Source organism: Hyperoodon ampullatus (genome assembly GCF_949752795.1).
Source record: "Hyperoodon ampullatus genome assembly, chromosome: 7".
NCBI lineage: Eukaryota > Metazoa > Chordata > Mammalia > Artiodactyla > Ziphiidae > Hyperoodon > Hyperoodon ampullatus.
The window spans coordinates 5,342,600-5,367,574 of NC_136920.1; the positions used below are offsets into that span (position 1 = coordinate 5,342,600).

At 48.9% G+C, this 24,975-nt stretch overlaps 1 protein-coding gene across 1 annotated transcript in view; it reads left to right on the forward strand.

Annotated features, from left to right (window-relative positions):
• LOC307056642 (uncharacterized protein) overlaps positions 1 to 21,220 on the forward strand; it is a gene marked incomplete at both ends in the record, with an annotated part of 33,214 nt that extends 11,994 nt beyond the window's left edge. Inside the window, 4 exons of the mRNA XM_079709461.1 lie at positions 7,245 to 7,373; positions 13,748 to 13,876; positions 16,456 to 16,566; positions 21,089 to 21,220. Coding sequence (XP_079565587.1) covers positions 7,245 to 7,373; positions 13,748 to 13,876; positions 16,456 to 16,566; positions 21,089 to 21,220 — 501 coding nt within the window. The remainder of the gene's footprint in view (positions 1 to 7,244; positions 7,374 to 13,747; positions 13,877 to 16,455; positions 16,567 to 21,088) is intronic.
• Between the last annotated feature and the right edge of the window lie 3,755 nt (positions 21,221 to 24,975).

Here is a 24,975-nt window from a genome sequence, read left to right on the forward strand (position 1 = left end):
AGAAAGTCCTCTCCACATGGTGGCTGTCATTAATGTCTAAGTGAAGCCCCACACTTGCGACAGCAGTGGGGACACAAGGAAGACCCAAGGCCATATGGGGTGTCCTTTCATCTTTCAAGGACTGCCCCACCCACCCTGGACTCCAGGTTTTTGCTTCTCTGCTCCCCTGTCTGGAATCTGTGCAAGTTTTCCAAGGCCAACTTGTAACATTGCCTCCTGTTTACAGCCCTTATCACACTGGATTAAAGTGACTTTAAAAAACAAATGTGTTTCTCCTATAAGCTGGGAACTCCTTGAGAGCAGAACCAGTGTCTTGCTCAGAGCCTGCAGTAGTGTCCTTAAGATCATCCAATCACAACCCCTTTAAATCGTGTGGGGTATGTTTCTCCCCATTTTCTATTAAAAACATTGAAAGCCAGCCAGGGTCATTTCCCACTAAAGGAAGGACCTGTAACAGGAAGTGTGTAAACCCTGCCTGTCCTGCTCCCCTTCAGCTGAATGCGGTCTCTTTACGGGGACACCACTGCATGGAGTTTGGGTAATTTTCTTAAGAAAAACAAACAGTAGCCACATTCTGTGGATCCTCTGTGTTTCCTGTGAGAAGAACAAATCCCATTCTGAGGCATCAGGGATGGTCCAGCTCAACGTGGGGGGCGGGGGCGGCTGGGAGGAGGGAGTCTCTTTCTCCGCTTAGACCCAGGAACTTGCTAAAGCAACACACGAGTCAGTATTCCATACATGTTTGTGGGATTAAATGGTTTTATTAGAGAAGAGAACCAAGACTGTAGAAATTTTGCAGAGGCAGCAGAAAGATACATCATTTCTCCTCCGGCAAGGACCATTTTGAGATGGATTTCTTTATTTTGTTTTATTTATTCTTAATTGAAGTATAGTTGATATACAATATTGTGTCAGTATCAGGTCTACAGCAAAGCAATTCAGATACATATATATATATAATTTTCCATTAAAGGTTATTACAAGATGTTGAATATAGTTCCCTATGCTATACAGTAAATGCTTGTTGCTTATCTATTTAGTAGTTTGTATGTGTTAATCCCATACTACTAATTTATCCCTACCCCCGTCCCTTTCCCATTTGGTAACCATAAGTTTGTTTTCTATGTCTGTGGATCTGTTTCTATTTTGTATATTGATTCATTTGTATTATTTTAAAATTCCACATATAAGTGATATCATATAATATTTGTCTTTCTCTGTCTTGCTTCACTTAGCATGATAATCTCTAGGTCCATCCATGTTGCTGCAAATGGCAATACTTCCTTCTTTTTTTATGGCTGAGTAATATTCCATTGTATATATGTGCCACATCTTCTTTATCCATTCGTCTGTCGATGGACACTTGGGTTGCTTCCATACCTTGGCTATTGTAAATGTGCTGCTATGAACATGGGGATGCACATATCTTTTCAAATTTGAGTTTTCTGAATATATGCCCAGGAGTGGGACTGCTGGGTCACATGGCAACTCTATTTTTAGTTTTTCAAGGAACCTCCATACTGTTTTTCATAGTGGCTGCACCAATTTCCGTTCCCACCAACAGTGGAAGAGGATTCCCTTTTGGAGATGGATTTCTTTTTAACAAATGGACTAGGTGGAGATATGGTTGTCTGAACTTTGAGAGGTGTAAGAGATGAAAGGCTAGAAATGATTATATATATGTCTATCTATCATCTATCTAATCTATCCATCCATTCATCCTGGGGCTCACAAAACTCTTTACAAATACTTTAGCCCACAGACTTATCTTCCAATTCTATGCCACTCCAACATCCCCTTCTCACACACACACACACACACACACACACACACACACACACACACATGCTCTCTCTCTCTCTCTCTCTCACTCATCCCAACCTCTCGTATTTGAGAAATTCAACTTTCTCAAACCATCATAAGGATAAACCCTTGTTTTTAAATCATCCGCTCCTTAGGTGTCACAGCATTTATGGTTTATAAACACGAGGCTTTACACTAATGCTCTCCTCCATAGCTGCACCACTCACACAGACACAGGACCTGCCAGGTACACCAAGGTCACAGGTGGGAAGAACCTCCTCTCTTCCATCCTTGGTAGACGGGGGTGGGCATGATGCACCTGACAGTGAAAAGAACAAGACAATGTCCTGAGAATAACTTACACAACTTGGTCATTCTGATGTTTGCATTCCTCCTTGTGATGGAGTTGGTTTGGAGGAAATTGCTTTGCATAGAAGGGAGTAAAACAATCACTCAGATCTGTTGTGATCTGGGTAATCTGGGACCTGGGAAACCTGGTTCTAACTGCTTCAGAACTTGGAATTGTCTTCCCACCACCTTTGATAGGTTTCCGTCATGAAGGTCCTTCCCTCCACCAGGGGTTTTCAGCCACAGCTATTTTGTCCACTCCCCTCTCCCCAGGAACATCTGGTGGTGTCTGGAGACATTTTTGGCTGTCACAAGTGGGAGGTGCTACTGGCCTCTAGTGGGTAGAAGCCACGATGATGCTAAACACCCTACGATGCACCGAATGGCCCTCGTAGCAAAGAATTATCCAGACCAAAATGCCAATCATGCCACAGCTGAGGACCCTCGTTCTACACACTTACCCATTCAGAGCCGACGGGCCCACCTAACTAGCTTTGGATGAGAAGAGTATCCGGCACGCTCCCTCTGTGTGACCATGTTATCTTGTGATGTTTGCATACTACAGTCACAGCTCAATGTTCCAGGCAGGGCAGGTGGTCCCAGGCAGCCCAGTTCAGTTCTGGTGCAGACCTACAGGGCTCTGGATTCAAGGAGCTCAAGATGGGGAGGAGATGCAGGTAGGGAATCTCACAGGAGAGGAATAGAGGACCAAAGGTAGGGATGTGATTTGTGTACTCAGGGGACGTGAATACTTTTGGCAAGATTGACAGGCCATCCTTGAGAATTGTACTTAATCAAAAGCTTTGAACAATGTAAAAAAAAAAAACGGGGGCAAATCCTACATCTGACAAGGGTCTAGTGTCTGGAATGTATAAAGAGCTCTCATAACTCAAAAATAAAGGCAAACAAGACATGGGAGCAACCTAGGTGTCCACTGACAGATGAATGAATAAAGGAGACGGAATGGAATACATACACAATGGAATATTACTCAGCCATAAAAAAGAATAAAATAATGCCCTTTGCAGCAACTGAAGATTATCATCCTAAGTGAAGTAAGTCAGAAAGAGAAAGATAAATATCATATGATATCACTTATATGTGGAATCTAAAATATGACACAAATGAACCTATCTAGGAAACAGAAGCAGACTCACAGACATAGAGAAGAGACTTGTGGTTGCCAAGGGTGGGGGAGGGAAGGACTGGGAGTTTGGGACTAGCAGATGCAAGGTATTTCATTTAGAATATGGATAAACAACAAGGTCCTACTGTACAGCACAGGGAACCATGTTCAATATCCAGTGATAAACCCGAATGGAAAAGAATATGAAAAAGTATGTATATCTATATACCTCTCTCTCTCTCTCTCTCTCTCTCTCTCTCTCTCTCTCTCTATATATATATATATATATATATATATATATATATATATATATATATATATATATATATAAAACTGAGTCACTTTGCTGTACAGCAGAAATTAACATGACATTGTAAATCAATAGTACTTCAATAAAATTAATAAAAAATAAAGGCAAACAAAGCAATTTGTTTGGGCAGACTATTTGAGGAGAGATTTATCCAAAGAAGGTATGTGAATGGAAGATATACAAATATGCACATGGAAAGATGCTCAATATACTTAACCATCAGGGAAATACAAATTAAAACCGCAATAAAATGCCACTTCACACCCACTAGGATGACTGTAAAAAAAGACAGACAGTGACAGGTGTGTGGTTAGGGATGTGCAGAAACTGGAGCCCTCAAGCGATGCTGATAGCAATGACAATGGTGCAGTCGGGCAGGCCCTTAAGAATTTTAATCATAGAGCTACCATATGACCCAGCAATTGCCCAAGAGAAATTAAAATATGTGTCCACATAAAAACCTGTACATGAGTGTTCATAGCAGCGCTGTTTACAAGTGTTGTGATCGCCTCTGGGGCCAGAGTCCTTGGAGCCCGCTTCATCCAAACCCCAAGAAGGGGGATTTGATGGAAAGAGAGAAGCAAAGGCTCTAAGAGGCTGGTGGATGTACTTGGAGAAGGCTAAGTGGGTCAAGAAGATGCCTTCTCTGCCAATCACGTGCCAGTGGCTTCATCAGAAGCAACGACACAGAGGGACACCCCCTGGGCTGCAGGTGGGCTCCACCTTTTACATCTCTGGACCTTCTTGTCTCCAGTGCTCACTGGTGCTAGCTATGTGCTTTGAGTACATTTCCTGAAGTTTGGGAGCAATTCAATCTTCCCCTTCCTTTTGCATGTCCGTCCTGTGGGTAAGCTGAACATTTCCCTTCCAATTTCCATCACACCCTTCCTGAGACTTCTGTCTCTGTGTGTTGATATGACTATTTAGACTTCCAAGGGAGTCCCAGCTCCATAAGGATTTGGGGCAAAGCAAGAAAACACCCCTTCGTGGAATGTTGCATTCTGGGCCCAGCAGCCCTGCCCTGCTTTCCAGCGACCAGCAAGCTCAGGGAGTCAGCCTGATGGAGGCAAATCCCCTCCCTGCTCTGATCCAGTTATATTCCACTCAAGACACCTAGATGAAAATGTTCAGGCTTGGAAAGAGCTGTGCAATTACTCGTGGCCTAATTTTCCTCCTTTTGCTAAGTAAATGGAAATGGAAGGCAGCATCAGATGATTTTTAAAAAACCAAGGAAAGGGGCTTCCCTGGTGGCACAGTGGTTAAGAATCCGCCTGCCAATACAGGGGACACGGGTTCGAGCCCTGGTCTGGGAAGATCCCACATGCCGCGGAGCAACTGAGCCCGTGCGCCACAACTACTGAGCCCACATGCCTAGAGCCCATGCTCTGCAACAAGAGAAGCCACCGCAATGAGAAGCCCGCACTCCACAACGAAGAGTAGCCCCCGCTCACCGCAACTACAGAAAGCCTTCGTGCAGCAACGAAGACCCAACGCAGCCAAATAAACAAATTTATTAAAGAAAAAAGAAGCTACATGAAGATACGCAACCAGCATCCAGACAAACAGGACACCCACGAAAATGCCCAAACTCCTCCGTAAAGGACAGACCAGAATTCCAAAGCAAATCAACAAACAGTAGCTGGGCATCCGGTGGAGCGACAGGTGCTTGGGGGCAGACGTGAACTCTGCCTGGAGGAGCTCGTGGCCCGTCAGGGAGACCGGGGCAGGTGGAGGTGGTGGACAGGGTGGAACGGGCCTCAATGTGGCAGCAGCAAATCAGCTGATGTTTCTGGGTGGCAATTTGCCAAAATGTTTATGGAGCCTTTCAAAATTCTTGGTCCTCCCACTGGTCATTCTAAGGACGTACAGGATCAAGAGTTGGTCCAGGGTTCAGGACAAAGCAAGAGGAATAAGGAGACTCATCGCAAGTTTATTTATAAAAACCAGAAAGATTGGGTCCAAACCTTCCACGATAGGGGTCAGTTAAAGGGATGAGCAGATAATAGCTATAGATATAGATAGTATTTTAAATATATGTAATATTTTATTTTTTAATTTTTATTTTATATTGGAGTAGAGCTGATTAACAATGTTGTGTTGGTTTCAGGTGTACAGCAAAGTGATTCAGCTATACATATACATGCATCTATTCTTTTTAAAATTTATTTCCCATTTAGGTTATTATAGACTACTGAGCAGAGTTCCCTGTGCTATAGAGTAGGTCCTTGTTGGTTATCTATCTTAAATATACTAGTGTGTATATGTCAGTTCCAAACTCCCTTTTTATCCCTCCCCCCACTTTCCCCTTTGGTAACCATAAGTTTGTTTTCTAAGTCTGTGAGTCTGTTTCTGTTTTGTAAATAAGTTCATTTGTATCTCTTTTTAGATTCCATATATGAGTTATCATATGATATTTGTCTTTCTGTCTGACCTCATTTAGTATGATACTCTCCAGATCCATCCATGTTGCTGCAAATGGCATTATTTCATTCTTTTTTATGGCTGAGTAATATTTCATTTTATATATATATATATATATATATATATATATATATATATATATATATATATATAAAACATCTTCTTTATCCATTCATCTGTTGATGAACATTTAAGTTGCTTCCATGTCTTGGCTATTGTAAACAGCACTGCAGAACATTTGGGTGCATAAATATGTATGATATTTCATATGCAATGCATGCCTACAATAAACATATAGCTAGACCACATACCACTGCCCCAGGGAATCGTACCGCACATGGCTGTTCACAAGGCACCAGACAGAAAATGACTCCAATGACCCCTATGCTATATGTAGGAGCCAAAAGGATAGATGCCCACTGTTAACAAAGGTTGTCTATGATTAGTAGGATTTGGGGAGAGTTTTATTTCCCCCCATAGTTTTCTCTAGTGAACATGTTGTCTTTATCTGGAAAAGAATTAAAATCACTTTCAAAATGAAAAAACATTTGTTACAGTAAAGTTTTAGTTAAAATGCAATATTCAAAAGGGAAAATGGATTCATTTATTTTGAGGGTAATTAATTTTTTTAAATCATGTATACAAACAAAGTTGAAACAAATATCAAAATAGAACAGGACAGAGGTAGGTGGTAGCACTCTGGGAGATTGGGATTTCCTTCTTTATACTTTCTCATGTTTTACAAACTTGTAAAAACGTGGAAGAAGTTGTCTAGAAGCCAAGTGGAGTGGGGGATTGATTTTGACCCTGGGCCGGGAGGCAGGAGAGGTCTCCCAGGAGAGGCAGTATGGGTGCTGGGCTTGGGGGCCTGGCCGTGACACCAGCAGGCAGACCACCAGGACCACCGTGCCTACCAGGGTCCCCCTGCCCAAAGCCCCTGGCTGGGTGAATGGTGAAGGGGCTGCTTCAGGGGACGCCAGTGAAGCAAGTCACGGGCCACACCAGACAGGAGAAAAAGCCTTAGCCCAGTGCAGCCACATGCAGGTGGTCAGCTGAGAGCCTGGCCACTCCAGCAAACTGCCCAGAGCATCCAGATGGTGGCTCGTCCCCCAGGCATGCCCAGCTCTGGGTGCGTGGAGCCAAGATCATACATGGCACCTCACCTACCCGCAGGTGAGAGCCTTGCAAATGGCACAAATAACTGCATCTTCTGTCTCTCCCTGCAGCCACATCTAGGTCACGTGCAGCACAACAAATGTGCCCCTCATCTGCGACTGTGGCTCGGGCGTCAGCAAGGCGGGCTTTGCGGGGACTGAAGCGCCCCTGGCTATGTTCCCAACCATCCTCGGGAAACTTCGTCATGATGTGAGTGCCGGGTGTCTTCCCTGGGGGCTGCAACTCCCCCCCCACCACAGGCTGGCCACATCAAGTCCGTAGAGCAGAGTGGCTGTGGTGAACGTGCATCAGAATCATGGGGCGCTTGGCTTGGCAAAATGCAGGGGGCCAGGCCCACCCAGAGTTTCTGCTTCAGCAGGTCTAGGGGAGAGGGTCAGGGTTTGTACTTCCCACCACTTCTCAGGGGATGCAGAGGCTGCTGGTCCAGGGCCACACTTTGAGAACCACAGACTTAGAAAGGACAGGCCAATTACATATGATAGCAAAGCAGACAGTTGTCAAAAATAAATCATGCCCATCTATTTACTGTTTGATTTTCCCACTTCTGAGAGTGGAAGGAGTTCTCCACCTTTAGGATAAACATCAGTCCACTAGTCCTAGGTGACAACTGACACTCAGCCTCCATGACAGGAGGACAATAGGGATGGGTGGGGACTGAGGCCAATGCTCTGCCTGAAAGGGCATCTTTGCTGCCTAGTGACATGCAAGAAAGTAGGCCCAGTATTGCCAGATCTTCCTGCTCTTCAAGACCATTTAGAAATTCAGGGTTTTTTATTGTGATAAAAAATATATATAACATGAAAGTTACCATTTGAACTTTTTTTAAGCATACAATTCAATGGCATTAAGTACATTCACCTCGTTGTGCAACCGCCACCCCCATCCACCTCCAGAAAATTTTCATCCCAAATGGACACTCTGTCCCCATGAAACACTCACTCCCCATCTCCCTTCCCCAGCCCTGGTCCCACCACCTACTTTCTGTCTCTATGGATCGAACTCCTAAGGACCTCACCTAAGTGGGACCACACAGCATGTGCTCAGATTTCTCTGTCATGTAACAGGGTTAACAAAAGTATATACATACATACATTTGGCCTGAAGGTTAAACAAGATGGTGAATGTATGATTAACACAGTTTCTGGCCAGTAGGAAGTTTCTAACCATTACCTCCTGGGAAATCGGGGTGATCCCATCTTGAGATCCTCACCTTAATTACATCTGAAAAGACCCTTTTTCCAAATAAGGCCACACTCACGGGTTCCAAGTGGACATATCTTCCGGGGACACCGCTTAGCCGTCTACAGTGACCTCGAGAAATTGAAGCCTAATCCAGCCTCTGTACCCCGACACTGAATTGATTCTCAGAGACAGAGTTTGGGGTGAAGTAGAAAAGATTCACTTTATTGCTTTGCCAGGCAAAGGGGGCCACAATGGGCTAATGCCCTCAAGACTGTGTGTCCCACCCTGGAGGGGGTCGTGAGGAGTTTTATAGCGATGGTTCAAAGAGGGCGTGGTCAGCTCATGGGCATTCTTCTGATTGGGTGGTGGTGAGGTAGTCGGGAGTCGGCATCATCAACCTTCTGGTTCCAACTGGTCTGGGGTCTGTGTGCTTGTGGGCAGCAGACAGTTAACTTCTCCCACCTGGAGGGAGCTTCAGTATCTGCAGAACAGCTCAAAGATATTGTTGTGTGTATCCCTTGATGGGGAGCCAGGACCCTGCCCCAAGGCTGCACTATTGTTTCTCCTAACTGCTTCTCCCTTGTCTCTGCAGCCACTCCCTTCCCTAATTAACAACTGGTTGAACCTGCTTGTTGGCACTCAGGGAAGGTCACGGAGGCCGAATGAAACCTATTTCCTGTAATCAAGAAATGTGGGGGCTTCCCAGGTGGCGCAGTTGTTGAGAGTCCGCCTGCCGATGCAGGGGGCACGGGTTCGTGCCCCGGTCTGGGAAGATCCCACATGCCGCGGGGCGGCTGGGCCCGTGAGCGATGGCCGCCGAGCCTGCGCGTCCGGAGCCTGTGCTCCGCAACGGGAGAGGCCACAACAGTGAGAGGCCCACATACCACAAAAAAAAAAAAAAAAAAAAAAAAAGAAATACGGGACACAGAAAGGCTTTCATGCTCAGGAGCCCCACAGGGTCCTGCTCAGCATCAAAATCTCAGCTCAGCTCTCAGCCCTTCCCCTGGGGCTTGCCTTTGTCCAGAGTGGGAAGGGACTTAAAGAGGGTGCGTGGTGCGTGGGGGAAGCCTTGAGCCTGGGGTGGGCTCTCCCCACAGCGGGTGCACCGTGACCAGGCTGGGGCAGGCACAGGGCTCAGCCAGCACAGAGGCTTCCCTACGGCCAGGGCCACCCTCTGCAGGATGGCCAGTGCTTCCGTGAGAAACGAGATGCAGACACAGACTGAGCTCCACCCGGTGTTGGGGACAAAGGACCTCGGGGCACCCAGGGCATCAGGGTCCCCGGGAACATCACGAGTACAGACGTCCTGGCCGCAGCCTGGGCTCCGAGGTTGGAACCTCAGGGGCAGGGGCAGCGGGCAGCAAACTAGCCAAATAAGCTTTCCAGGTAATTCTGACGTCCTTAATCCGTGCAGTTCATGATCAGCCTCTGTGACCCCAGCTCTTAGCCTACGATTAAGGCCACTTCGCAGGTGAGGAAGGAAACTGAGGCACAGAGGAGGCAGGGCACCTGCAGGGTCTTACACAGCTAGTGGGGTTCAAACTCGGAGTCCTGACTCCACACATGGGGTCTCGAAAGGATCACAGGGTCCAGACCTTTAGTTCTGTGGGCCGTCCGGTCTCAGTCACAACTACTTAGCTCGCCGATGATCAGGAAAACAGCCAGAGGCTTGTGTATCAGTCAGGGTTCTCCAGAGAAACAGAGCTAGTGTAGACAGATAGATATAGCTGTAGGTATAGGAATGTAAATAGAGGGAGATTATCGTAAGGACTTGGCTCATTGGCTCACGGGGTTGAGGTTCAAAGTCCTCAGTGTGGGCCGGCAGGCTGGAGACCCCGGGAGGAGGTGGTGTTGCTGTCTTGAGTCCCACGGCTGACTAGGAACAGAATTCCTTCCTCTTAGGGGGCCTCCATCCTTTCTCTGAAAGCCTTCAATTGATTGGATGAGGCACACCCACATGGTGGAGGGCGATCCCCTTTACTCAAAGTTGACTGATGTCAATGTTAATCTCACCTTCTCAGCAACTCTTAGACCAGTGTTTGGCTGGGGATGGGTCAAGACACACCCAGGAGAACCAGTTGGGTGTGTTAATTTCCTTGGAGATTGAGCCGTTAGACTTCCGAGAAGGGCCGCCCAAACTCCCCAGATCAAGCTTTTGTTGCTAGCGGTGGCCACTGGCTTCCAGTCCCGTAGGCTCTGGAGTCTGGAGCAGCATGAATGCTGGAGATAAGAAAAGGCCTGGAGAACCTTCCTTCATCTACTTAGCATGGCTCAGCTGAGTGAGAGAGGGGTCTCGACACCCCTCCAAGCCCCTCCTGACGCACAGCTAGAGACTGAGCTTTATCCACCGTGACAGCTGCCAGCCACTGCAGCAGGGGGAGCGGAACATTCTGAAAGCCCCTGCGCATCCCCCACTGCATCTGCAGAAGCAGGAACCCAGTCTGGGGCCGCCCCTCCATCCTTCCTCCCAAAGTTTCACGGTCTCTGAGCCTCGTCTGCTATCTGGTCTCTCAGAAACCGAATTCTCTCTGGATAATTCCCCACCAACAGGACAGAATGCATTTATTTCCCACCTCTCCCACCCCACTTTTAGGGGTTTATCTACTCAGTAGTTTGGAGAGGGGGAGTGAGAATAAATTGGGGGTCAGGGGGCAGGCAGTGGGGGGCTTATACTTCCCCTGTTGTAACTGCTGCTGGGTTAGTGCCCTGGGGCGGCCGTGACCAAGGGCTGCTGTCCTGGTGCTGAAACAACAGACATTTAGACACTCCCGGTTCTGGAGGCCCAAGTCCAGAATCAAGGTGTCGTCAACTGAAAAAAACAAACAAATAAACAAAAAAAAACCCGCACAGCCTAAAAACTGAGAATTATGTTTTATTTGGCAGACTTGCTGAGGACTCGAGCCTGGAAGACAGGCTCTCAGACAGCTCTGAGGAACTGCTCTGAAGAGGCAGGGGAGAAGCCAGGATATATAGGGGTTTTGCAACAAAAACCAGGTCGTCGGTATGTCAAAAGATTATTGCTAATTAAGGAAAAACGCATATCTGAAATTAACGAATTTAGCGCTTTTCTATGTATGGGGAGATGCAAGCGTCTACGCTCACTGGAATCATTCCTTTGATGTGCACCTCTGCTATCTCGGGCCAGTATTCTGCTTTTCTCCACCCTCAGGGTGCACAGTCAGGCGGCTGCAGTGACTGGTGGCTTGATGGCCGCGACACCCTTTGTTTACTGATATGACAGGCGACCTTCTTCATCTGCGGTGTTTCAGGGCCACACTCTCTGAGGGTCTAGGGGAGGATCCTCCCTGGCCTCTTCCAGCTTCTGGTGGCTGCAGGCATTCGTGGGCCTGGTCTGTCTCCATCATCACGGGGCTTCCCTCTCCTCTATTCCCTTCTCTGTCCCAAATCTCCCCTCCCTTCTCTCTCATAAGGACACTTGTCGTTGGATCTCAGGCCCGCCCTAAATCCAGCATGATCTCATCTCCAGATCCCTAAATGAATCCCATCTGCAAAGACCCTATTTCCAAATAAGGTCACACCAACATAGGTTCTGGGGGCAGCCCGTGGACCTATCTTGGGGGCCACCAATCAACACACTGCAGCTGGTTTCTGCCTCTGCTCTGCTCTGCGGTGCCCATGCCGGGGCTGGGGCTCCTCTAGCTACTGCTCCCTGAGAGGTTCTGCAAATAGAAGGCGGCGGGAGGGGGCAGTCTTCCCGTTCTCCTGCCCCGTTCAGCCTCCCGCCAGCAACAGCGATTTCCTGCATCCTCCAGCTCCATCCACACAGCACCCCGTGGCCGTGAAAGAACAGCAGGGCAGAACCCCTCCCAGCCCTGTGGGGCCTCCTCTGAGCCCTTGTTCTGCAAACCCACTGCCCGGTTCTTCCTGCAGCCAAGCAGTGTCGGGTGGTTCTACTCTCTGCCCTGTTTGTGCTTTCGAACCCCCAATGCTGTGACCACCTCCCTGTATTCAGTCCCTCTGTTTGAAATCCTTGGTGTGGCATCTCTTGCCCCGACACGTATAATAATTTGTCCTGCAAGGTCAAAACTTAACGTTGCATTCTTTTCCATTATGGTTTAGAATATTTAAAAAGAATGTAAAAAAAAAAAAACCAAACTAAATACTACAAAAAGTAAAAAAAAAAAAAAAAAACAACCCAAAAAACCCCAAATAACAACTTAACATTGCCCCATGGAGAATATTCCCCAGCCCCAGGGGAGGAAAAAATACTTGTTATCTCTACAAAGAGGCACAACAGGAAACGGAGTGTATATAAAGTAGGTTACATACCTGGGGAAGCATAAGATCACAGCAAAAAATCCCCAAATTCCTCACCGAAATAGCAACGTGTGACCAAGACGAATGATCAGGCAGCAAACCATCTATCAGGACCACAGCCAACTGGGCGCCTGTCTTTGTTTTCCGTGAGGCATCTCGCCTGCATCCTCCCGGGCTTCGGGTAAGCCCCTGGGTGGCAGGAAGGAAGTGTCTGTCTCCAAGCGGGGTCGGCACGTAACAGGATGCTCTGCGTGGACTCATGTCCATCCAAGTGCCATGATTCCACCTGGGCACTTCGGTGTAGCAGCAGGTCGGCAGTGAGACCCCTCGTGGGGGACCTGCCTCCACGGAGAGGCAGGTCAAGGCTCAGCTCGGAGTCACCCAGCCCATCGTAACCAGGGCGGTCGGCAGACCTGAGCACCATCCGTGTCAAACCAGGATGACGCTGCTCCTTCTTCACCGCCGCAGGCACGGTGCTCCAGAGCATCCACCCAGCCCTCCGTCCTGCACCCAGCCTCAAACTTGCACAACAGCCCAGTGTCTCTCCCCGCCTTGTCTTGTCTCCCTAATAAAATCCTCGTACCTTTCATCTTTTGGTGCCTGGTTCTTGGTGGACCCAGATGAACACACAGCCGACTCTCAGATCGTTTCCGAATGATAGAACGAATGGTTTAATCCGCATGAAAGTAGATAGATTTATCTTCCTAAAAAATAACAGAAATTAACTTAAATTGCACACTTTCCCCCACTCACTTTCCAAAGCAAACGTAGAAGCCAGTGTGCCCCTCACACCCATGGTTCTTTCCTCCCCCGCCTCTCTCTTTGTGGCCTTAGTGTCCTCACACCTACAAAGTGGGCAAGAGCATGTCCCGGCAGGGGTTCCTCGGGTGCACTTCTTCCTTGCAGGTCATTTGCTGAAACCCCTTAGTGGCATTTTGACACAGTGCACGGGTCTGAGAAGGCCATCGATGGTGGTGCTGTGACCCAGAGCTGTCCCCAGTGGCACATCGGGGTTCCCCTCAGTTCACTGTGCACTGACACACGAGAGCCCCGTGAGGTGAGCTGCTCCTGAGGGCAGATCTGGCCTGGCCTGTGTCTTTCAGAAGCTGTGGGTGGGAATGGAAGACGAAGACTGGTTCATCGGAAATGAAGTTCAGAAAAATCGAGGGAAGCTCAACCTGAAATATCCCATCTCTCGGGCTGCCATCACCAACTGGGACAACATGGAAAAGGTAGGCTGCAGCTTCTGTTGGGTGGGACCCACTCACAGGGCCCCCATCGATGCCGAATGGCAGCCCCGCTGCCTGGCACCTAGGAAGGGATGTACCGCCAGCATCCAGGGCTCTCCCGGCATCTCTTGGCTCTGGGTCCTTGGAGACACTACACAACAGTACTAACCTCATAGATTCTAGAGTCAGAGACCTGGGCCTGAATTTTGCCTCCACCATTTATGATCTGCGTCATTTTGGACCAGTAACGTGGCTCTCTGGTCCTTAGTTTCCTAATCTGTAAGAAAGGAATATAACTTTTCCTATCACCTAGTGCTATTGTGAGGATTAAAGCTGACGATGGATAAAAAATCCTAAATCCACTCCACACCTATTAGGATGGCTATTATTTAGAAAACCAACCAACCAACAATGCCCACTCCCCACCCCTAGAAAACAACAAATGTTGGTGAGAAGGAGGAATTAGAAAATTGGGACTCTGAAACACCGTTGGTGGGAATGTAAAATGGTGCAGGCTCTGTGGAGCACAGTATGGGGGGTCCTCAGAACTTAAGCTAGATTCACTGTAGGTCCAGTGCTCCTCCTTCTGAGTGAATCCCCAAAGAACTGGAAGAGATGTTTGTACACTCATGTGCATAGCAGCATGATTCACAACAGCTAAAAGGTAGAAATGACCCAAGGGTCCTTCAACAAATGATTGGGTGAGCACAAGGTTGCCCATCCATAAAATAGAATATCATTCAGTCTTAAAAGGGAAGGAAATTCTGACATAGGCTACAATGTGGATGAACCCTGAGGACATGATAGGGCAGTCACAAAAGGACAAACAGTGTATCATTCCGCTTACATGAGGACCTAGGGTCATCAAATCCTTAGAGACAGAAAGTAGGCTAGTGGGGGCCAGGGGCTGGGAGGGGGCTGGAGAATTAGTGTTTAAAGGGGACAGAGTGTCAGTTTGGGAAGACGGGAAGTCTCTGGAGATGGGTGGTGGTGATGGTTGAACAACAATGTGAATATACTTAATGCCACTGAACTGTACACTTAAAAAAAGCTTACAGTGGTAAATTTTATGTTCTGTGTATTCTACCACAATAAAAAAACTTCCTTAGTCAAGCATAGTAAGGATGTAACATACGGCTAATTTGAACCAGTGTCTCTCAGTAAATGAGGGCTCTGATCAGGGCCTCTATGTATAGTTGAACAGGTGCATGTTGCCTTGGAAGATGCATTACTTATCTAAGGTTTATAGCAGATTCACCCCAAAACTTAGAGGCTGGAAACAATGATGGTCACCTGTTACCTCCCGGGTCAGGAATTTGGGGGTAGCTTGGCTGGGTGGTTCTGGCTTGATTCTTATGGAGTTGCAAGCAGATGTTCATTGGGGCTGCATCATCTGAAGGCTTGATCGGGGCTGGAGGACCCATTTCCAAGATGGTGCTTTCCATGGCCGGCAAGGAAGTCCCTCTTCAAGTGGCCTCTCTGTGGGGCCTCTCCGATGTCCTCAGGGCATGGTGGCTGGCTTCCCCCAGAGTGGGCAATTGTGGAGGCCTAGGTGGAGTCTGCAGAGTGCTGATATGCTGTTTTGCCGAAAGTTTTACTTTTCTTTTAGGTTCGAAGGGTTTGTTAGCAAAAAGACACCACTCATCACACAAATAGACAATTTCAATTTAACTTTAATAGAAAATCATTAGGAAGAAATAGAAATGAAAAGGGATAGAAAAGTAAAAGCACGTACATCACCAAATTGGGCCGACACCTACATCCAGACTCAAACAGCGCTGGGAAGTCCTGAAAACAGCAATCTGGAGTCCCAGTTGGGAAAGGTCCCAGGCAGTGCATCCACCCCATGGGTGAGACTTCAAATTGCAGTTTAGGGGAGTGCCGCTTATAATACCAGGCTGCTAACTGATATCATCAATTTGCATGCAAATATGCAGCTCTTGGTTTCTTCAACAGTGCTGTTTATCTCATTTTGTGTATCATGCGAATTTCTAGACCCCCAGGAAATGACCAGGTCCATGAGGCTCAAGAAATTCCATGATCCACTCCCTTCTTTTTCTTTTTTAAAAAAAATTTTAAAAATTAATTTTATTTATTTATTTTTGGCTGTGTTGGGTCTTTGTTGCTGCACACGGGCTTTTCTCTAGTTGTGGCAAGCAGGGGCTGCTCTTCATTGCGGTGCATGGGCTTCTCATTGCAGTGGCAGAGCACAGGCTCTAGGCGCGCAGGCTTCAGTAGTTGCAGTACGTGGGCTCAGTAGTTGTGGCTCGCGGGCTCTAGAGCGCAGGCTCAGTAGTTGTGGTCCACGGGCTTAGTTGCTCCGCAGCATGTGGGATCTTCCTGGACCAGGGCTCGAACCCGTGTCCCCTGCCTTGGCAGGTGGCTTCTTAACCACTGCGCCACCAGGGAAGCCCCTCCCTTCTTTATCTTAAGTGCCGCCAGACTTGCTGGCGGCAGCTCACAAGCAGGCACGTAGTCCAGGCAAGGTCACAAATCGGTTAGAGGCCTAACATCGCCTCTGAAGCCTGAACAAGACTACTTCCATTTCAATCTTCCTAACAGGTGCCCCCCTCACTCCTCAGATCTGGCACTACTCCTTCTACCAGGCGCTGCACGTTGCCCCAGAGCAGCATCCTCTGATGCTGACAGAGCCGCCCTTGAATCCAATGTCCAACAAAGAGAAAGTGTCACAGGTAAGAGGCCAGGTGGTGGGGAAGGGGGTCAGGGAGAAGGCTGCATGGAGGGCAGCTCGGGCCTCCCCCAGCCTCGGGCTCCCTGCGGAGAGACTGAGGTACAAGTTGAGACCCGTCCTCTTTGACATTAGCAGCAGGAGTGGCGGCTGCCTCTGGAGAACTCGCCACGCAGTCTGGCTCGGGCGAGGTGTTTAATCTGGATTATTTCATCTAGACCTATGGCTACTCTATGGGCAGGGCGATTATTAGCCCCTTTGCACAGATGAGGAAATTGGGGCTTCCGGGAGTGGAAGTAACTTGGCTGAGGTCACCCAGCGAGTGGCCTGTGGACCCGCCCAGACCCCTGGAGTCTGAGTGCACAGCCCCATTCTCAACACTGATGCCTGGTGTGTCCTGCTTGCAGGTCTAACCCTGACTTAAAAGCTCCCAGACCTCCTCCATCTCTGGGCCTCACGCAGGGCCTGACACCCCCGCACCCCAAGGAGTTGGTGGTGTGTGCTGGTTGGATTGCCCCAGATTGAACTGGATTGAACTGGGTGGTGGAGCCCGTCAAGGCTGGTGGGGAAAGGGAGGTGCACCCCCAGTACAGATGGCAGAGTACTCCTCAGGCTGGAGCGGGGTCCAGGTGAGGTGGGGACCACAGGGGCCGCCTTATTGAGGACTTAGGTGAGCCAATTAAGCAAGCAGCCATGTCCCACCACCTGGCCCTGACTCCCTGGAGCCCAACGGTGCCTCCTGCTGTGAGCGGTGTCCCACCGGGCATGCCCAGTGGCCCATGCACCACCTGCACACAGAGGAGGCTCGTGCCATGGCCCAGAAACAGAGCATCGTCCAGCACAGCTCAGGATGTGTTACCTTATGCCGCCTCGTGTAACACAGCACTCAGGGGAGCCAGTGAATCTCCCCTGCATGTGGACAGGTCGGTCACAGAAGTGGGCCCCGCCGGGCGCCATGTGGACCTGGCACAGGCCTGCAGCCTTGCCACATCAGATACCAGCTCCGAGAATGCCAGTTGCCCACTGGGGCCCCTGTGAGCTGGAGAGAGAAGACAGAGACAGAACTGTCCCTCACCCGAGGGAATGTGCCACTCCAGACTGTCTTATTCGGGGTCCCCAGAGGAACAGCACCCATAGGAGATGCACATATAGAAGGAGGTTTATTATAAGGAATTGGCTCATGTGCTTATGGAGGCCAGCAAATCCCAGGGTGGACCCCAGGAGAGTGGATGGTATACGTTCTAGTCCAAAAGCAGGACTGTCCCAGTTCAAAGGCCACCAGACAGGAGGATATTCCCTCTTATTCAGGGGAAGGTCATGCCTTTTGTTCTAGCCAGAACTTCAACTGATTAGATGAGGCCCACCCACTTTGGGGAGGGCAACCTGCTTTACTCAGTCTATGGGCTGAACTGTCAATCTCACAGACAGACCCAGACTCATGCTTGACCCAATGTCTGACCCTTCCGTGGCCCAGGCATGTAGACACATTAAGACACCCTCACACAAACTGCACTGCTGGCCACACAGCCTGTCTTGGGCACTTCCCCACCATTCCTGGGTCCACTGCCTGCCTTTCTGTCCTGACTGTCTCCAAATTTACCCCCTAATTGTATCAGGATCCTAGCAGGAAACCAAAGCACACTCACGTCAGGTAATGTTGGTGAGGGTTTATTAAAGAGATTGCATACCAAGGTGAGCATGAGTCTTAGAAAAGCAGCACGAGAGGGTTGCAGAGCCCCCGGGTGGTGACAGGGAGCCATCCCCTAGCCTCCACTCCCAGGGCTGAAGGAGCAGCAGGTGGGTACCTGCATCGGGAAGGCTCAGCAGGTAGGGAGCGGGGCCCTCAGGTCTCCAGCACCCTCTCCCGCATCCCTCGGCTCTCCTTCTGGACCCCCATGGGCAGATCCCAGTGGGTCACCTGGGGGGGAGTCTGTGACTACAGTCCAGGACAGAGAGAGGTGCCAAAGGGCGGAAGCTCCTGCAGGCCTCTGAGGCAGCAGGCCACGGGGGTCCGCACCGGGGCACAAGGAATGCCACCTCCCTGTGGACAAATGGGCTTCTCCGCATCTGTAGGTGCCACCATGAGCTCCCCGTCATGCAGGGCCCTCCCAGCAGGGTCCCTTCCCTGCCTAAGTCCCTCTGTCCAGCAGCCAATGTCCAGGGCTCCTCCCGGAGACTGGGACAGGCTGAGAAGTGCAGGGCTGGTTTTTCTCCTGGAATAAATCTATATCTGAGGAGGATTTCTGGGGTCCTTGTCCCAGAAGAGAAGTCAACAGGGGGAGCAGCCCAGCGTACAAGGAAGGGCCCAGCCTGGCCTTAAGACCTCTGGCTCCACCAACATGTGTGACCTCCGGTGGCTGACTGGTCCTCTCAGTGTCCTGGTTTCCTCCTCAGAAGGATGATAACGGTATCAGCCCTGGGGTCGCTATTGAAATGAAAAGAGTTGACGCTGTAAAACGCTTGTCCCAGTGCTTAGCGCCCATCAAGCACTCAGTAAATGCTGGTTCTTGTCCCCTGGCCTGTTTTCTCATCTATAAAGTGGGAGTTTGACCGCAGGAACCCTGAAGACCCTTCCAAGCTCTGTGACCTCTGGTTTCATGCCAGGCCAGGGGGAGCGGAGGTTGGTTTATGTCTTTGTGTTTTTAGGGGGAGCGGTCTCTAGTTGGAGTATAAAAGATGCCCTCCCTCCTCCATCAGGATCCAAATTCCAGGATTTAAATGCCAGGATCCACCAGGTTCCAATGTGGGGGGGGCACCCAAGAGCAGCACAGACTTACAGGCTAGTCTTTGTATGGACATGTGTTTTCACTTCTCTTGGGTAAATCCTCAATCCCCCAGACCCTGCTCTGTAATAACGCACTTAGTGGGCAACACGCTTGGTGAGTAATGAGCTCAGTGGCGTATCCTGGCCGTGTGTAATGCTGTGTTTTAGTAGAGACGTGGATGGACCTAGAGACTGTCATACAGAGTGAAGTAAGTCAGAACGAGAGAAACAACTATTGTATATTAACACATATTTGTGGAATCTAGAAAAATGGTACAGATGAATCTGCTTGCAAGGCAGAAATAGAGACACAGACATAGAGAACAAACGTGTAGACACCAAGGAGGGAAGGGGGTGGTGGTATGAATTGGGAGATTGGGATTAACATATATACACTAACTAATATGTATAAAATAGATACTAATGAGAACCTGCTGTATAGCACAGGGAACTCCACTTCACTGTACAGTAGAAACTAACACAACATTGTAAAAAACTATACCCCAATCAAAAAAAAAAAGTGCCGTCTTGACCCGGTTAAGAGGTCTTTGCTAGAGGCCGGTTAATTTCCCTCTTAGGCAGCTGGTTAAGTCTGCACCTCGTCCACTCCCCTTACGGTCCTGTCACACACCCCAGGGCCACGATACACCTTCCCTAATCACTTCAGAACCGGGTACCAGACCATTAGGAACTGCCCCGATGCACAGGGGCCATGAAATTATTCAAACGAACCAGCCCAAGGAACCCGTGCAACCTAGCAGAACACCCGCTGGCCACCCGTGAGCCGCCCCCGGCAGCTCCAGCTCACAGTAACCCCGTCCTTGGGTGCAGCACCCCCGTGGCCCAGCCTGGCAGCTGTCCCCGCTTTGGAGCTGTACGTAACAAAATCCGCCTTCCACCTGTCTGAGTGACGCCGTGTTGGGTCCTCCCTCAAAAGAACCTGTACTCCTATGGCCCCGTGTCACCATCTTGCAGGAGAATCATTTGTTCACCCGGCCAGGTTCACAGAGCCAGTGCCCTGCCGTGTCCAGCAGCCGTGTCCACATCCCACTTTTGCCACCTGCTCCCCCGCGGTCTGGTCCACTGGTCTCTCCTGTGGACAAGGGGGGGCTCCAATATCACATACCCCCGGGGGGTCACCCCGGCTGTAAACGCAAGGCTGTGCCTACCCTGTTCACCCCTTCCACCTTGTATACAGTCAGCACCCAGGAGAGATTTCTTGACCAAGCCACGTCTGGACTAAGTGTCTGGCATGCAGTTAACACACAATAACTGTTAGCTTTCATTTTTCCATTTTAATCAAACAAATGAATCCTCCCAAGTGCGAGAATTTCTGTAACATCTGCCCACCCTCAGAGAGCAGAAAGAAGGATGTGTTCAGTGGAGAGACCGGTAACGGCTTCACAGAGGCACTGGGAGTTCAGCTGCTTCCCCACTGTGAAAAAACGGTGGTTCATAAGATGACGTGATGCCCTGTGATCAGTCCTGAGACGGTCCGTAAGGTGCTGTCCCGTTAGGTACCTGGGAAGCATGCGAGCCCATTTTACAGACTGGGAAACAGTGTTGCAGAGTTCGTCAGGGCAGGGCTGGGATGAAGAGTGGCATTCCTGACCCTGTTGTCTGGATCCCTCAGGGGGAGCCCAGTGCTTCGGGCCAGTCGGACTCATGTGCTCATGGAATTAAGGGAAACCCGCCCCCTGAGGGGTCCATACTTTCCCGCAGATCCTGTTTGAGACCCTCAGCGTGCCAGCCCTGTATTTAGCCATATTCCCTATATGGCTCATGGGTAGGTGGCTCCATCCTGTGCTCACTCTCCACCTTCAAGGACATGTGGGTCACCAGTGAGGAGTATAAGGACATCGGTTCCTCCATCGTCAGGAGGATAACCCTCTGATTTGTGACTGTCTGGACCCCATCGCCTGTCTCATCAGCACCGGCTCTAGGCTGAGCCTCAGCTTGGCTGAATTGATCAGAGCTCAAAACCAACTCAAACATGAAGGTGGCCCTCCCTCCCCCAGACTTCGATAAGAAGGGTCAATAAAGGGCAGACAGCTTCTCTGAGCAAGGCTTGCAGCATCTTGGGAAATGCTTGCAAGGCACTCATTATGTCAAAGCAGAGTCACGAGGGGAGGGAATTTCTGGGGACCCCTGTGTATTATTTCGGCGTGGCTAAGCCGTACTGCAGTAACAAACATTCCCCAAGTCTCAGTGCCATAAAACAAAAGTATATTTCTCACCCGTGCTACACGTCCATTGAAGGTCACAGGGGCTCTGTCCTGCTTTACCCTCACCCCAGAATCTGGCTGACCGAGCTGACACCATCTAGAACATTGTCATGCATTGTGGGTGCACATAAGGGTTCCCTGGAGGGCCTTTCACTGGCAGCAAAGGGACACTTGGCACATCTGCTCAATTAATTGTCCAGAACAAGTCACGTGGCCCCAAACCACCACGGGGGCTGGGAGGTACCACCCTGCCACGGACCTGGCCTCCAACATGGGAAGAAAAGCGCAGATGCTCTGGTTCATGAGAGCACAGTTAGGGCACGTTCACACGGGGGCATTACGCCCTTCACGGATTTATTCCTCATCACGTTGCCGTGAGATTGGCTTATTCAAGCCGACTTCGTGATGCCGGAGCTGAAGCTGAGAGATATTTATGAACTTGAGCGAGGTCATTTTGACAGGGACAGGGAGTTTAAATCTGTAGAGAACTCCTGGTAGGGACACCAGAGGGTGAGAGCAGAGAAATAAGGGGAGAAAGTCAGCACGAGCATCTAAGAAGGAATTCCCAACCTGGAGGCCCAAGTTCACCTTGTGAAGGACCGTGGGGGGCTGAACAGAGCAGTGGGGCATCCCCTTGGCAGACGCTGCCTGGGGAAATCCCACAGTGTCGAAAGTAAGAGCAAATTCTAGAGGCAGTAGGAGAAAACAACAAAAAACAGGTAAACTATAAAGTAAGGTTACCAGAAAAATCCAGGCTGCCCAAGGAAATTGAATTTCAGAAATACAACAAATACCTTTATAGTATAAACACGTCCCAAAGATGGCATGTGTTCTTATTTGCTAAATCTTTCAACCTTACTCTAAGATAAAGAGGCTTTGATCTGCATCAGAATTCTTACCTGCAAAGCTGCTGCTACAAGATAAGAGGACAAAACCATGAAGAGGAGAGGAAGGATGTTCTTGAACTGGAAATTCCATACCTCCCCCAACTGGGGTTGGAATGTTGGGAAAAAAATCATTTGGCCACCGGCAAAGACTCAGAAAATTTACCGCCCTCTCTCTCTAAAAAAATCAAAAGATTGTCTATGAGATGAATAAAGAAACAAGCTAAGAAAGAAACAGTGGGGATTAAGGAAGACCAAAGTGGGAGTTACATCTAAATAATTGTTTATACAGAATTTTTAAAAAGCAAAGCAATGGGGAACCAAAAAATCTCAGAGGATCTCAAAATGGGGGGTGGAGTGGGGTTAGAGGTGAGAATGAGGAAGAAGATGAATCTGTGGATGATATGGACATAATGGAACTCCGGATATTGCTGGGAAGGAATAAGCTTTGATGTGCATGTTTGTGATGTAAGGATAACAGGCCACTGCACCCTCCAGACCCAGCCTGAACCTGTGAGATTCTGTTTACTGGCCTCAGCATGAAATAATGGCCATGCAGCCTGCCCTAAGCCCTGCAGCTGCCCAGGTAATTCAGGCCCTGGAAAGGAACCATTCTAGCAGCCTCTGCTGCGTGTGAAAATCACCTCCCTATTGGTGGAATGCCATTGCTTATGGCAAAGAGTGGTTTGTTTGTTTCAGTTATCAGATGTTCCTGTTTTTTTTTCTGACCTGAAAACAAGTATCATTCTTTCTATAAATCTGGAAATAGGAGCAAAAGTTCCTTGCTGTTACCCTTCCATTAGCCGTTCACCCGGCATGATGCAGCTGATAGGGCATTCCTGTGCCCTGGCCTGTAGGCTGAAGACCACACAGACATCCCCCCTCTTTTTTTTTTTTTTTTTTTGTGGTACGCGGGCCTCTCACTGTCATGGCCTCTCCCGTTGCGGAGCACAGGCTCCGTACGCACAGGCTCAGCAGCCATGGCTCATGAGCCCAGCCGCTCCGCGGCATGTGGGATCTTCCTGGACCGGGGCACGAACCCACGTCCCCTGCATCGGCAGGTGGACTCTCAACCACTGCGCCACCAGGGAAGCCCGCATCCCCCCTCTTGATGACAAATCTCACTTTGAATGATGGTAGTTGAATGAATAGATCGGGATACCTTTATGGTAGTAAACCTTTAAGTAATGCTTTTAATTACTTGTAAGTGGACAATGGAATCTAAACGAATCTAAAGCAGAAGAGCCTGTGCCCTTTGTAATATTCTGAATTTTGTACTATCTGCCTTCAACTTTAAACAATTGTTTTAACTAACTTAAGGGTAACCCAGGGGAAAGTAGCAATAAATGGGACTCATGTAACATGAAATTACAAAGGAAAGTGAAAAGAAGGTGATGGATAAGCCAGGAAAATGAGAAGAAAAAAAAAAAGCAGATGTCAAAGAAACCAAATTCCAGCAAAATCATTAGAAGAATCAGAGAGAGATTTTATTGATAAAGGTTGAGGAGCAGCCAGCCAGAATATGTCATGAATCTTCCCACCTTTTTAGGTGCATTTAGCTTCCAAGTACATCAAGCAAAGGGTACAGTGCCTAGAAAGTGCCGAGAACTCCGTCAGAATTAGCGTGCCCCAATCACACCCTTCATTTCTGTCCAAGTAAGTAATGGCGCCACTCAGAATCTTTAAAGTAATTCTTGTCTCTTCTCTTTTGTGGCCCACATAAAATGTGGCAAATCTTAATGATTCTACCTCCAAACGCTATACAGAATCCAATCATTTCTCACTGTGCTCCTGCTCTCCCTGAGGCTTTGTCACTGTCCCCTCTCTCCTGGAATTTCCAGCAGCCTCCTGCCTGAAGTGCCTGCTTCTGCCCGACAGCCAGAGTGATCTCTGAAACACAGATGAGGTCACAGCTTCCCTCTGCACAGAACCCTCCCTGCAAGCCCAGTGAGCCACCACCTCACACCCAGCTGCGTGGTTATAATCAAGAAAACAGACAACAAATGTTGTCGAGGATGTGGAAAACTGGAACCTTGTGCATTGCTGGTGGGAATGTAAAATGGTACGTACAGCTACTATGGAAAACAGTTTAGAAATTCCTCCAAAATCTTAACGTAGAATTACTGTGTGATCCAGCAATTCCACTTCTGAATATATCCCCCAAAGGACTGAAAGTAGGGACCTAAACCATATGTGTACAGCAATATTCATAACAGCATTATTCCCAACAGCCAGAAGGTGGAAACTCTCCCTGTGTGCATTGAGAAATGCGTAGTTACACAAAATGTGGTCCATCCATAAATGGATGTTATTCAGCCATAAAAAGGAAGGAAATCCTGACACATGCTGCAACATGGATAAACCTTGAGGACGTGACGCTGAGTGAAACAAAACAGTCACAAAAAGGACAGATGCTGTCTGATTCCACTCGTAGGAGGTCCCTAGAGGAGTCATATTCATAGAGACAGACAGCAGGGTGGTGGGGGCCAGGGGCTGGGGGAGCGGATGGGGAGATTTGTTTAATGGGGAACTGAATTTCA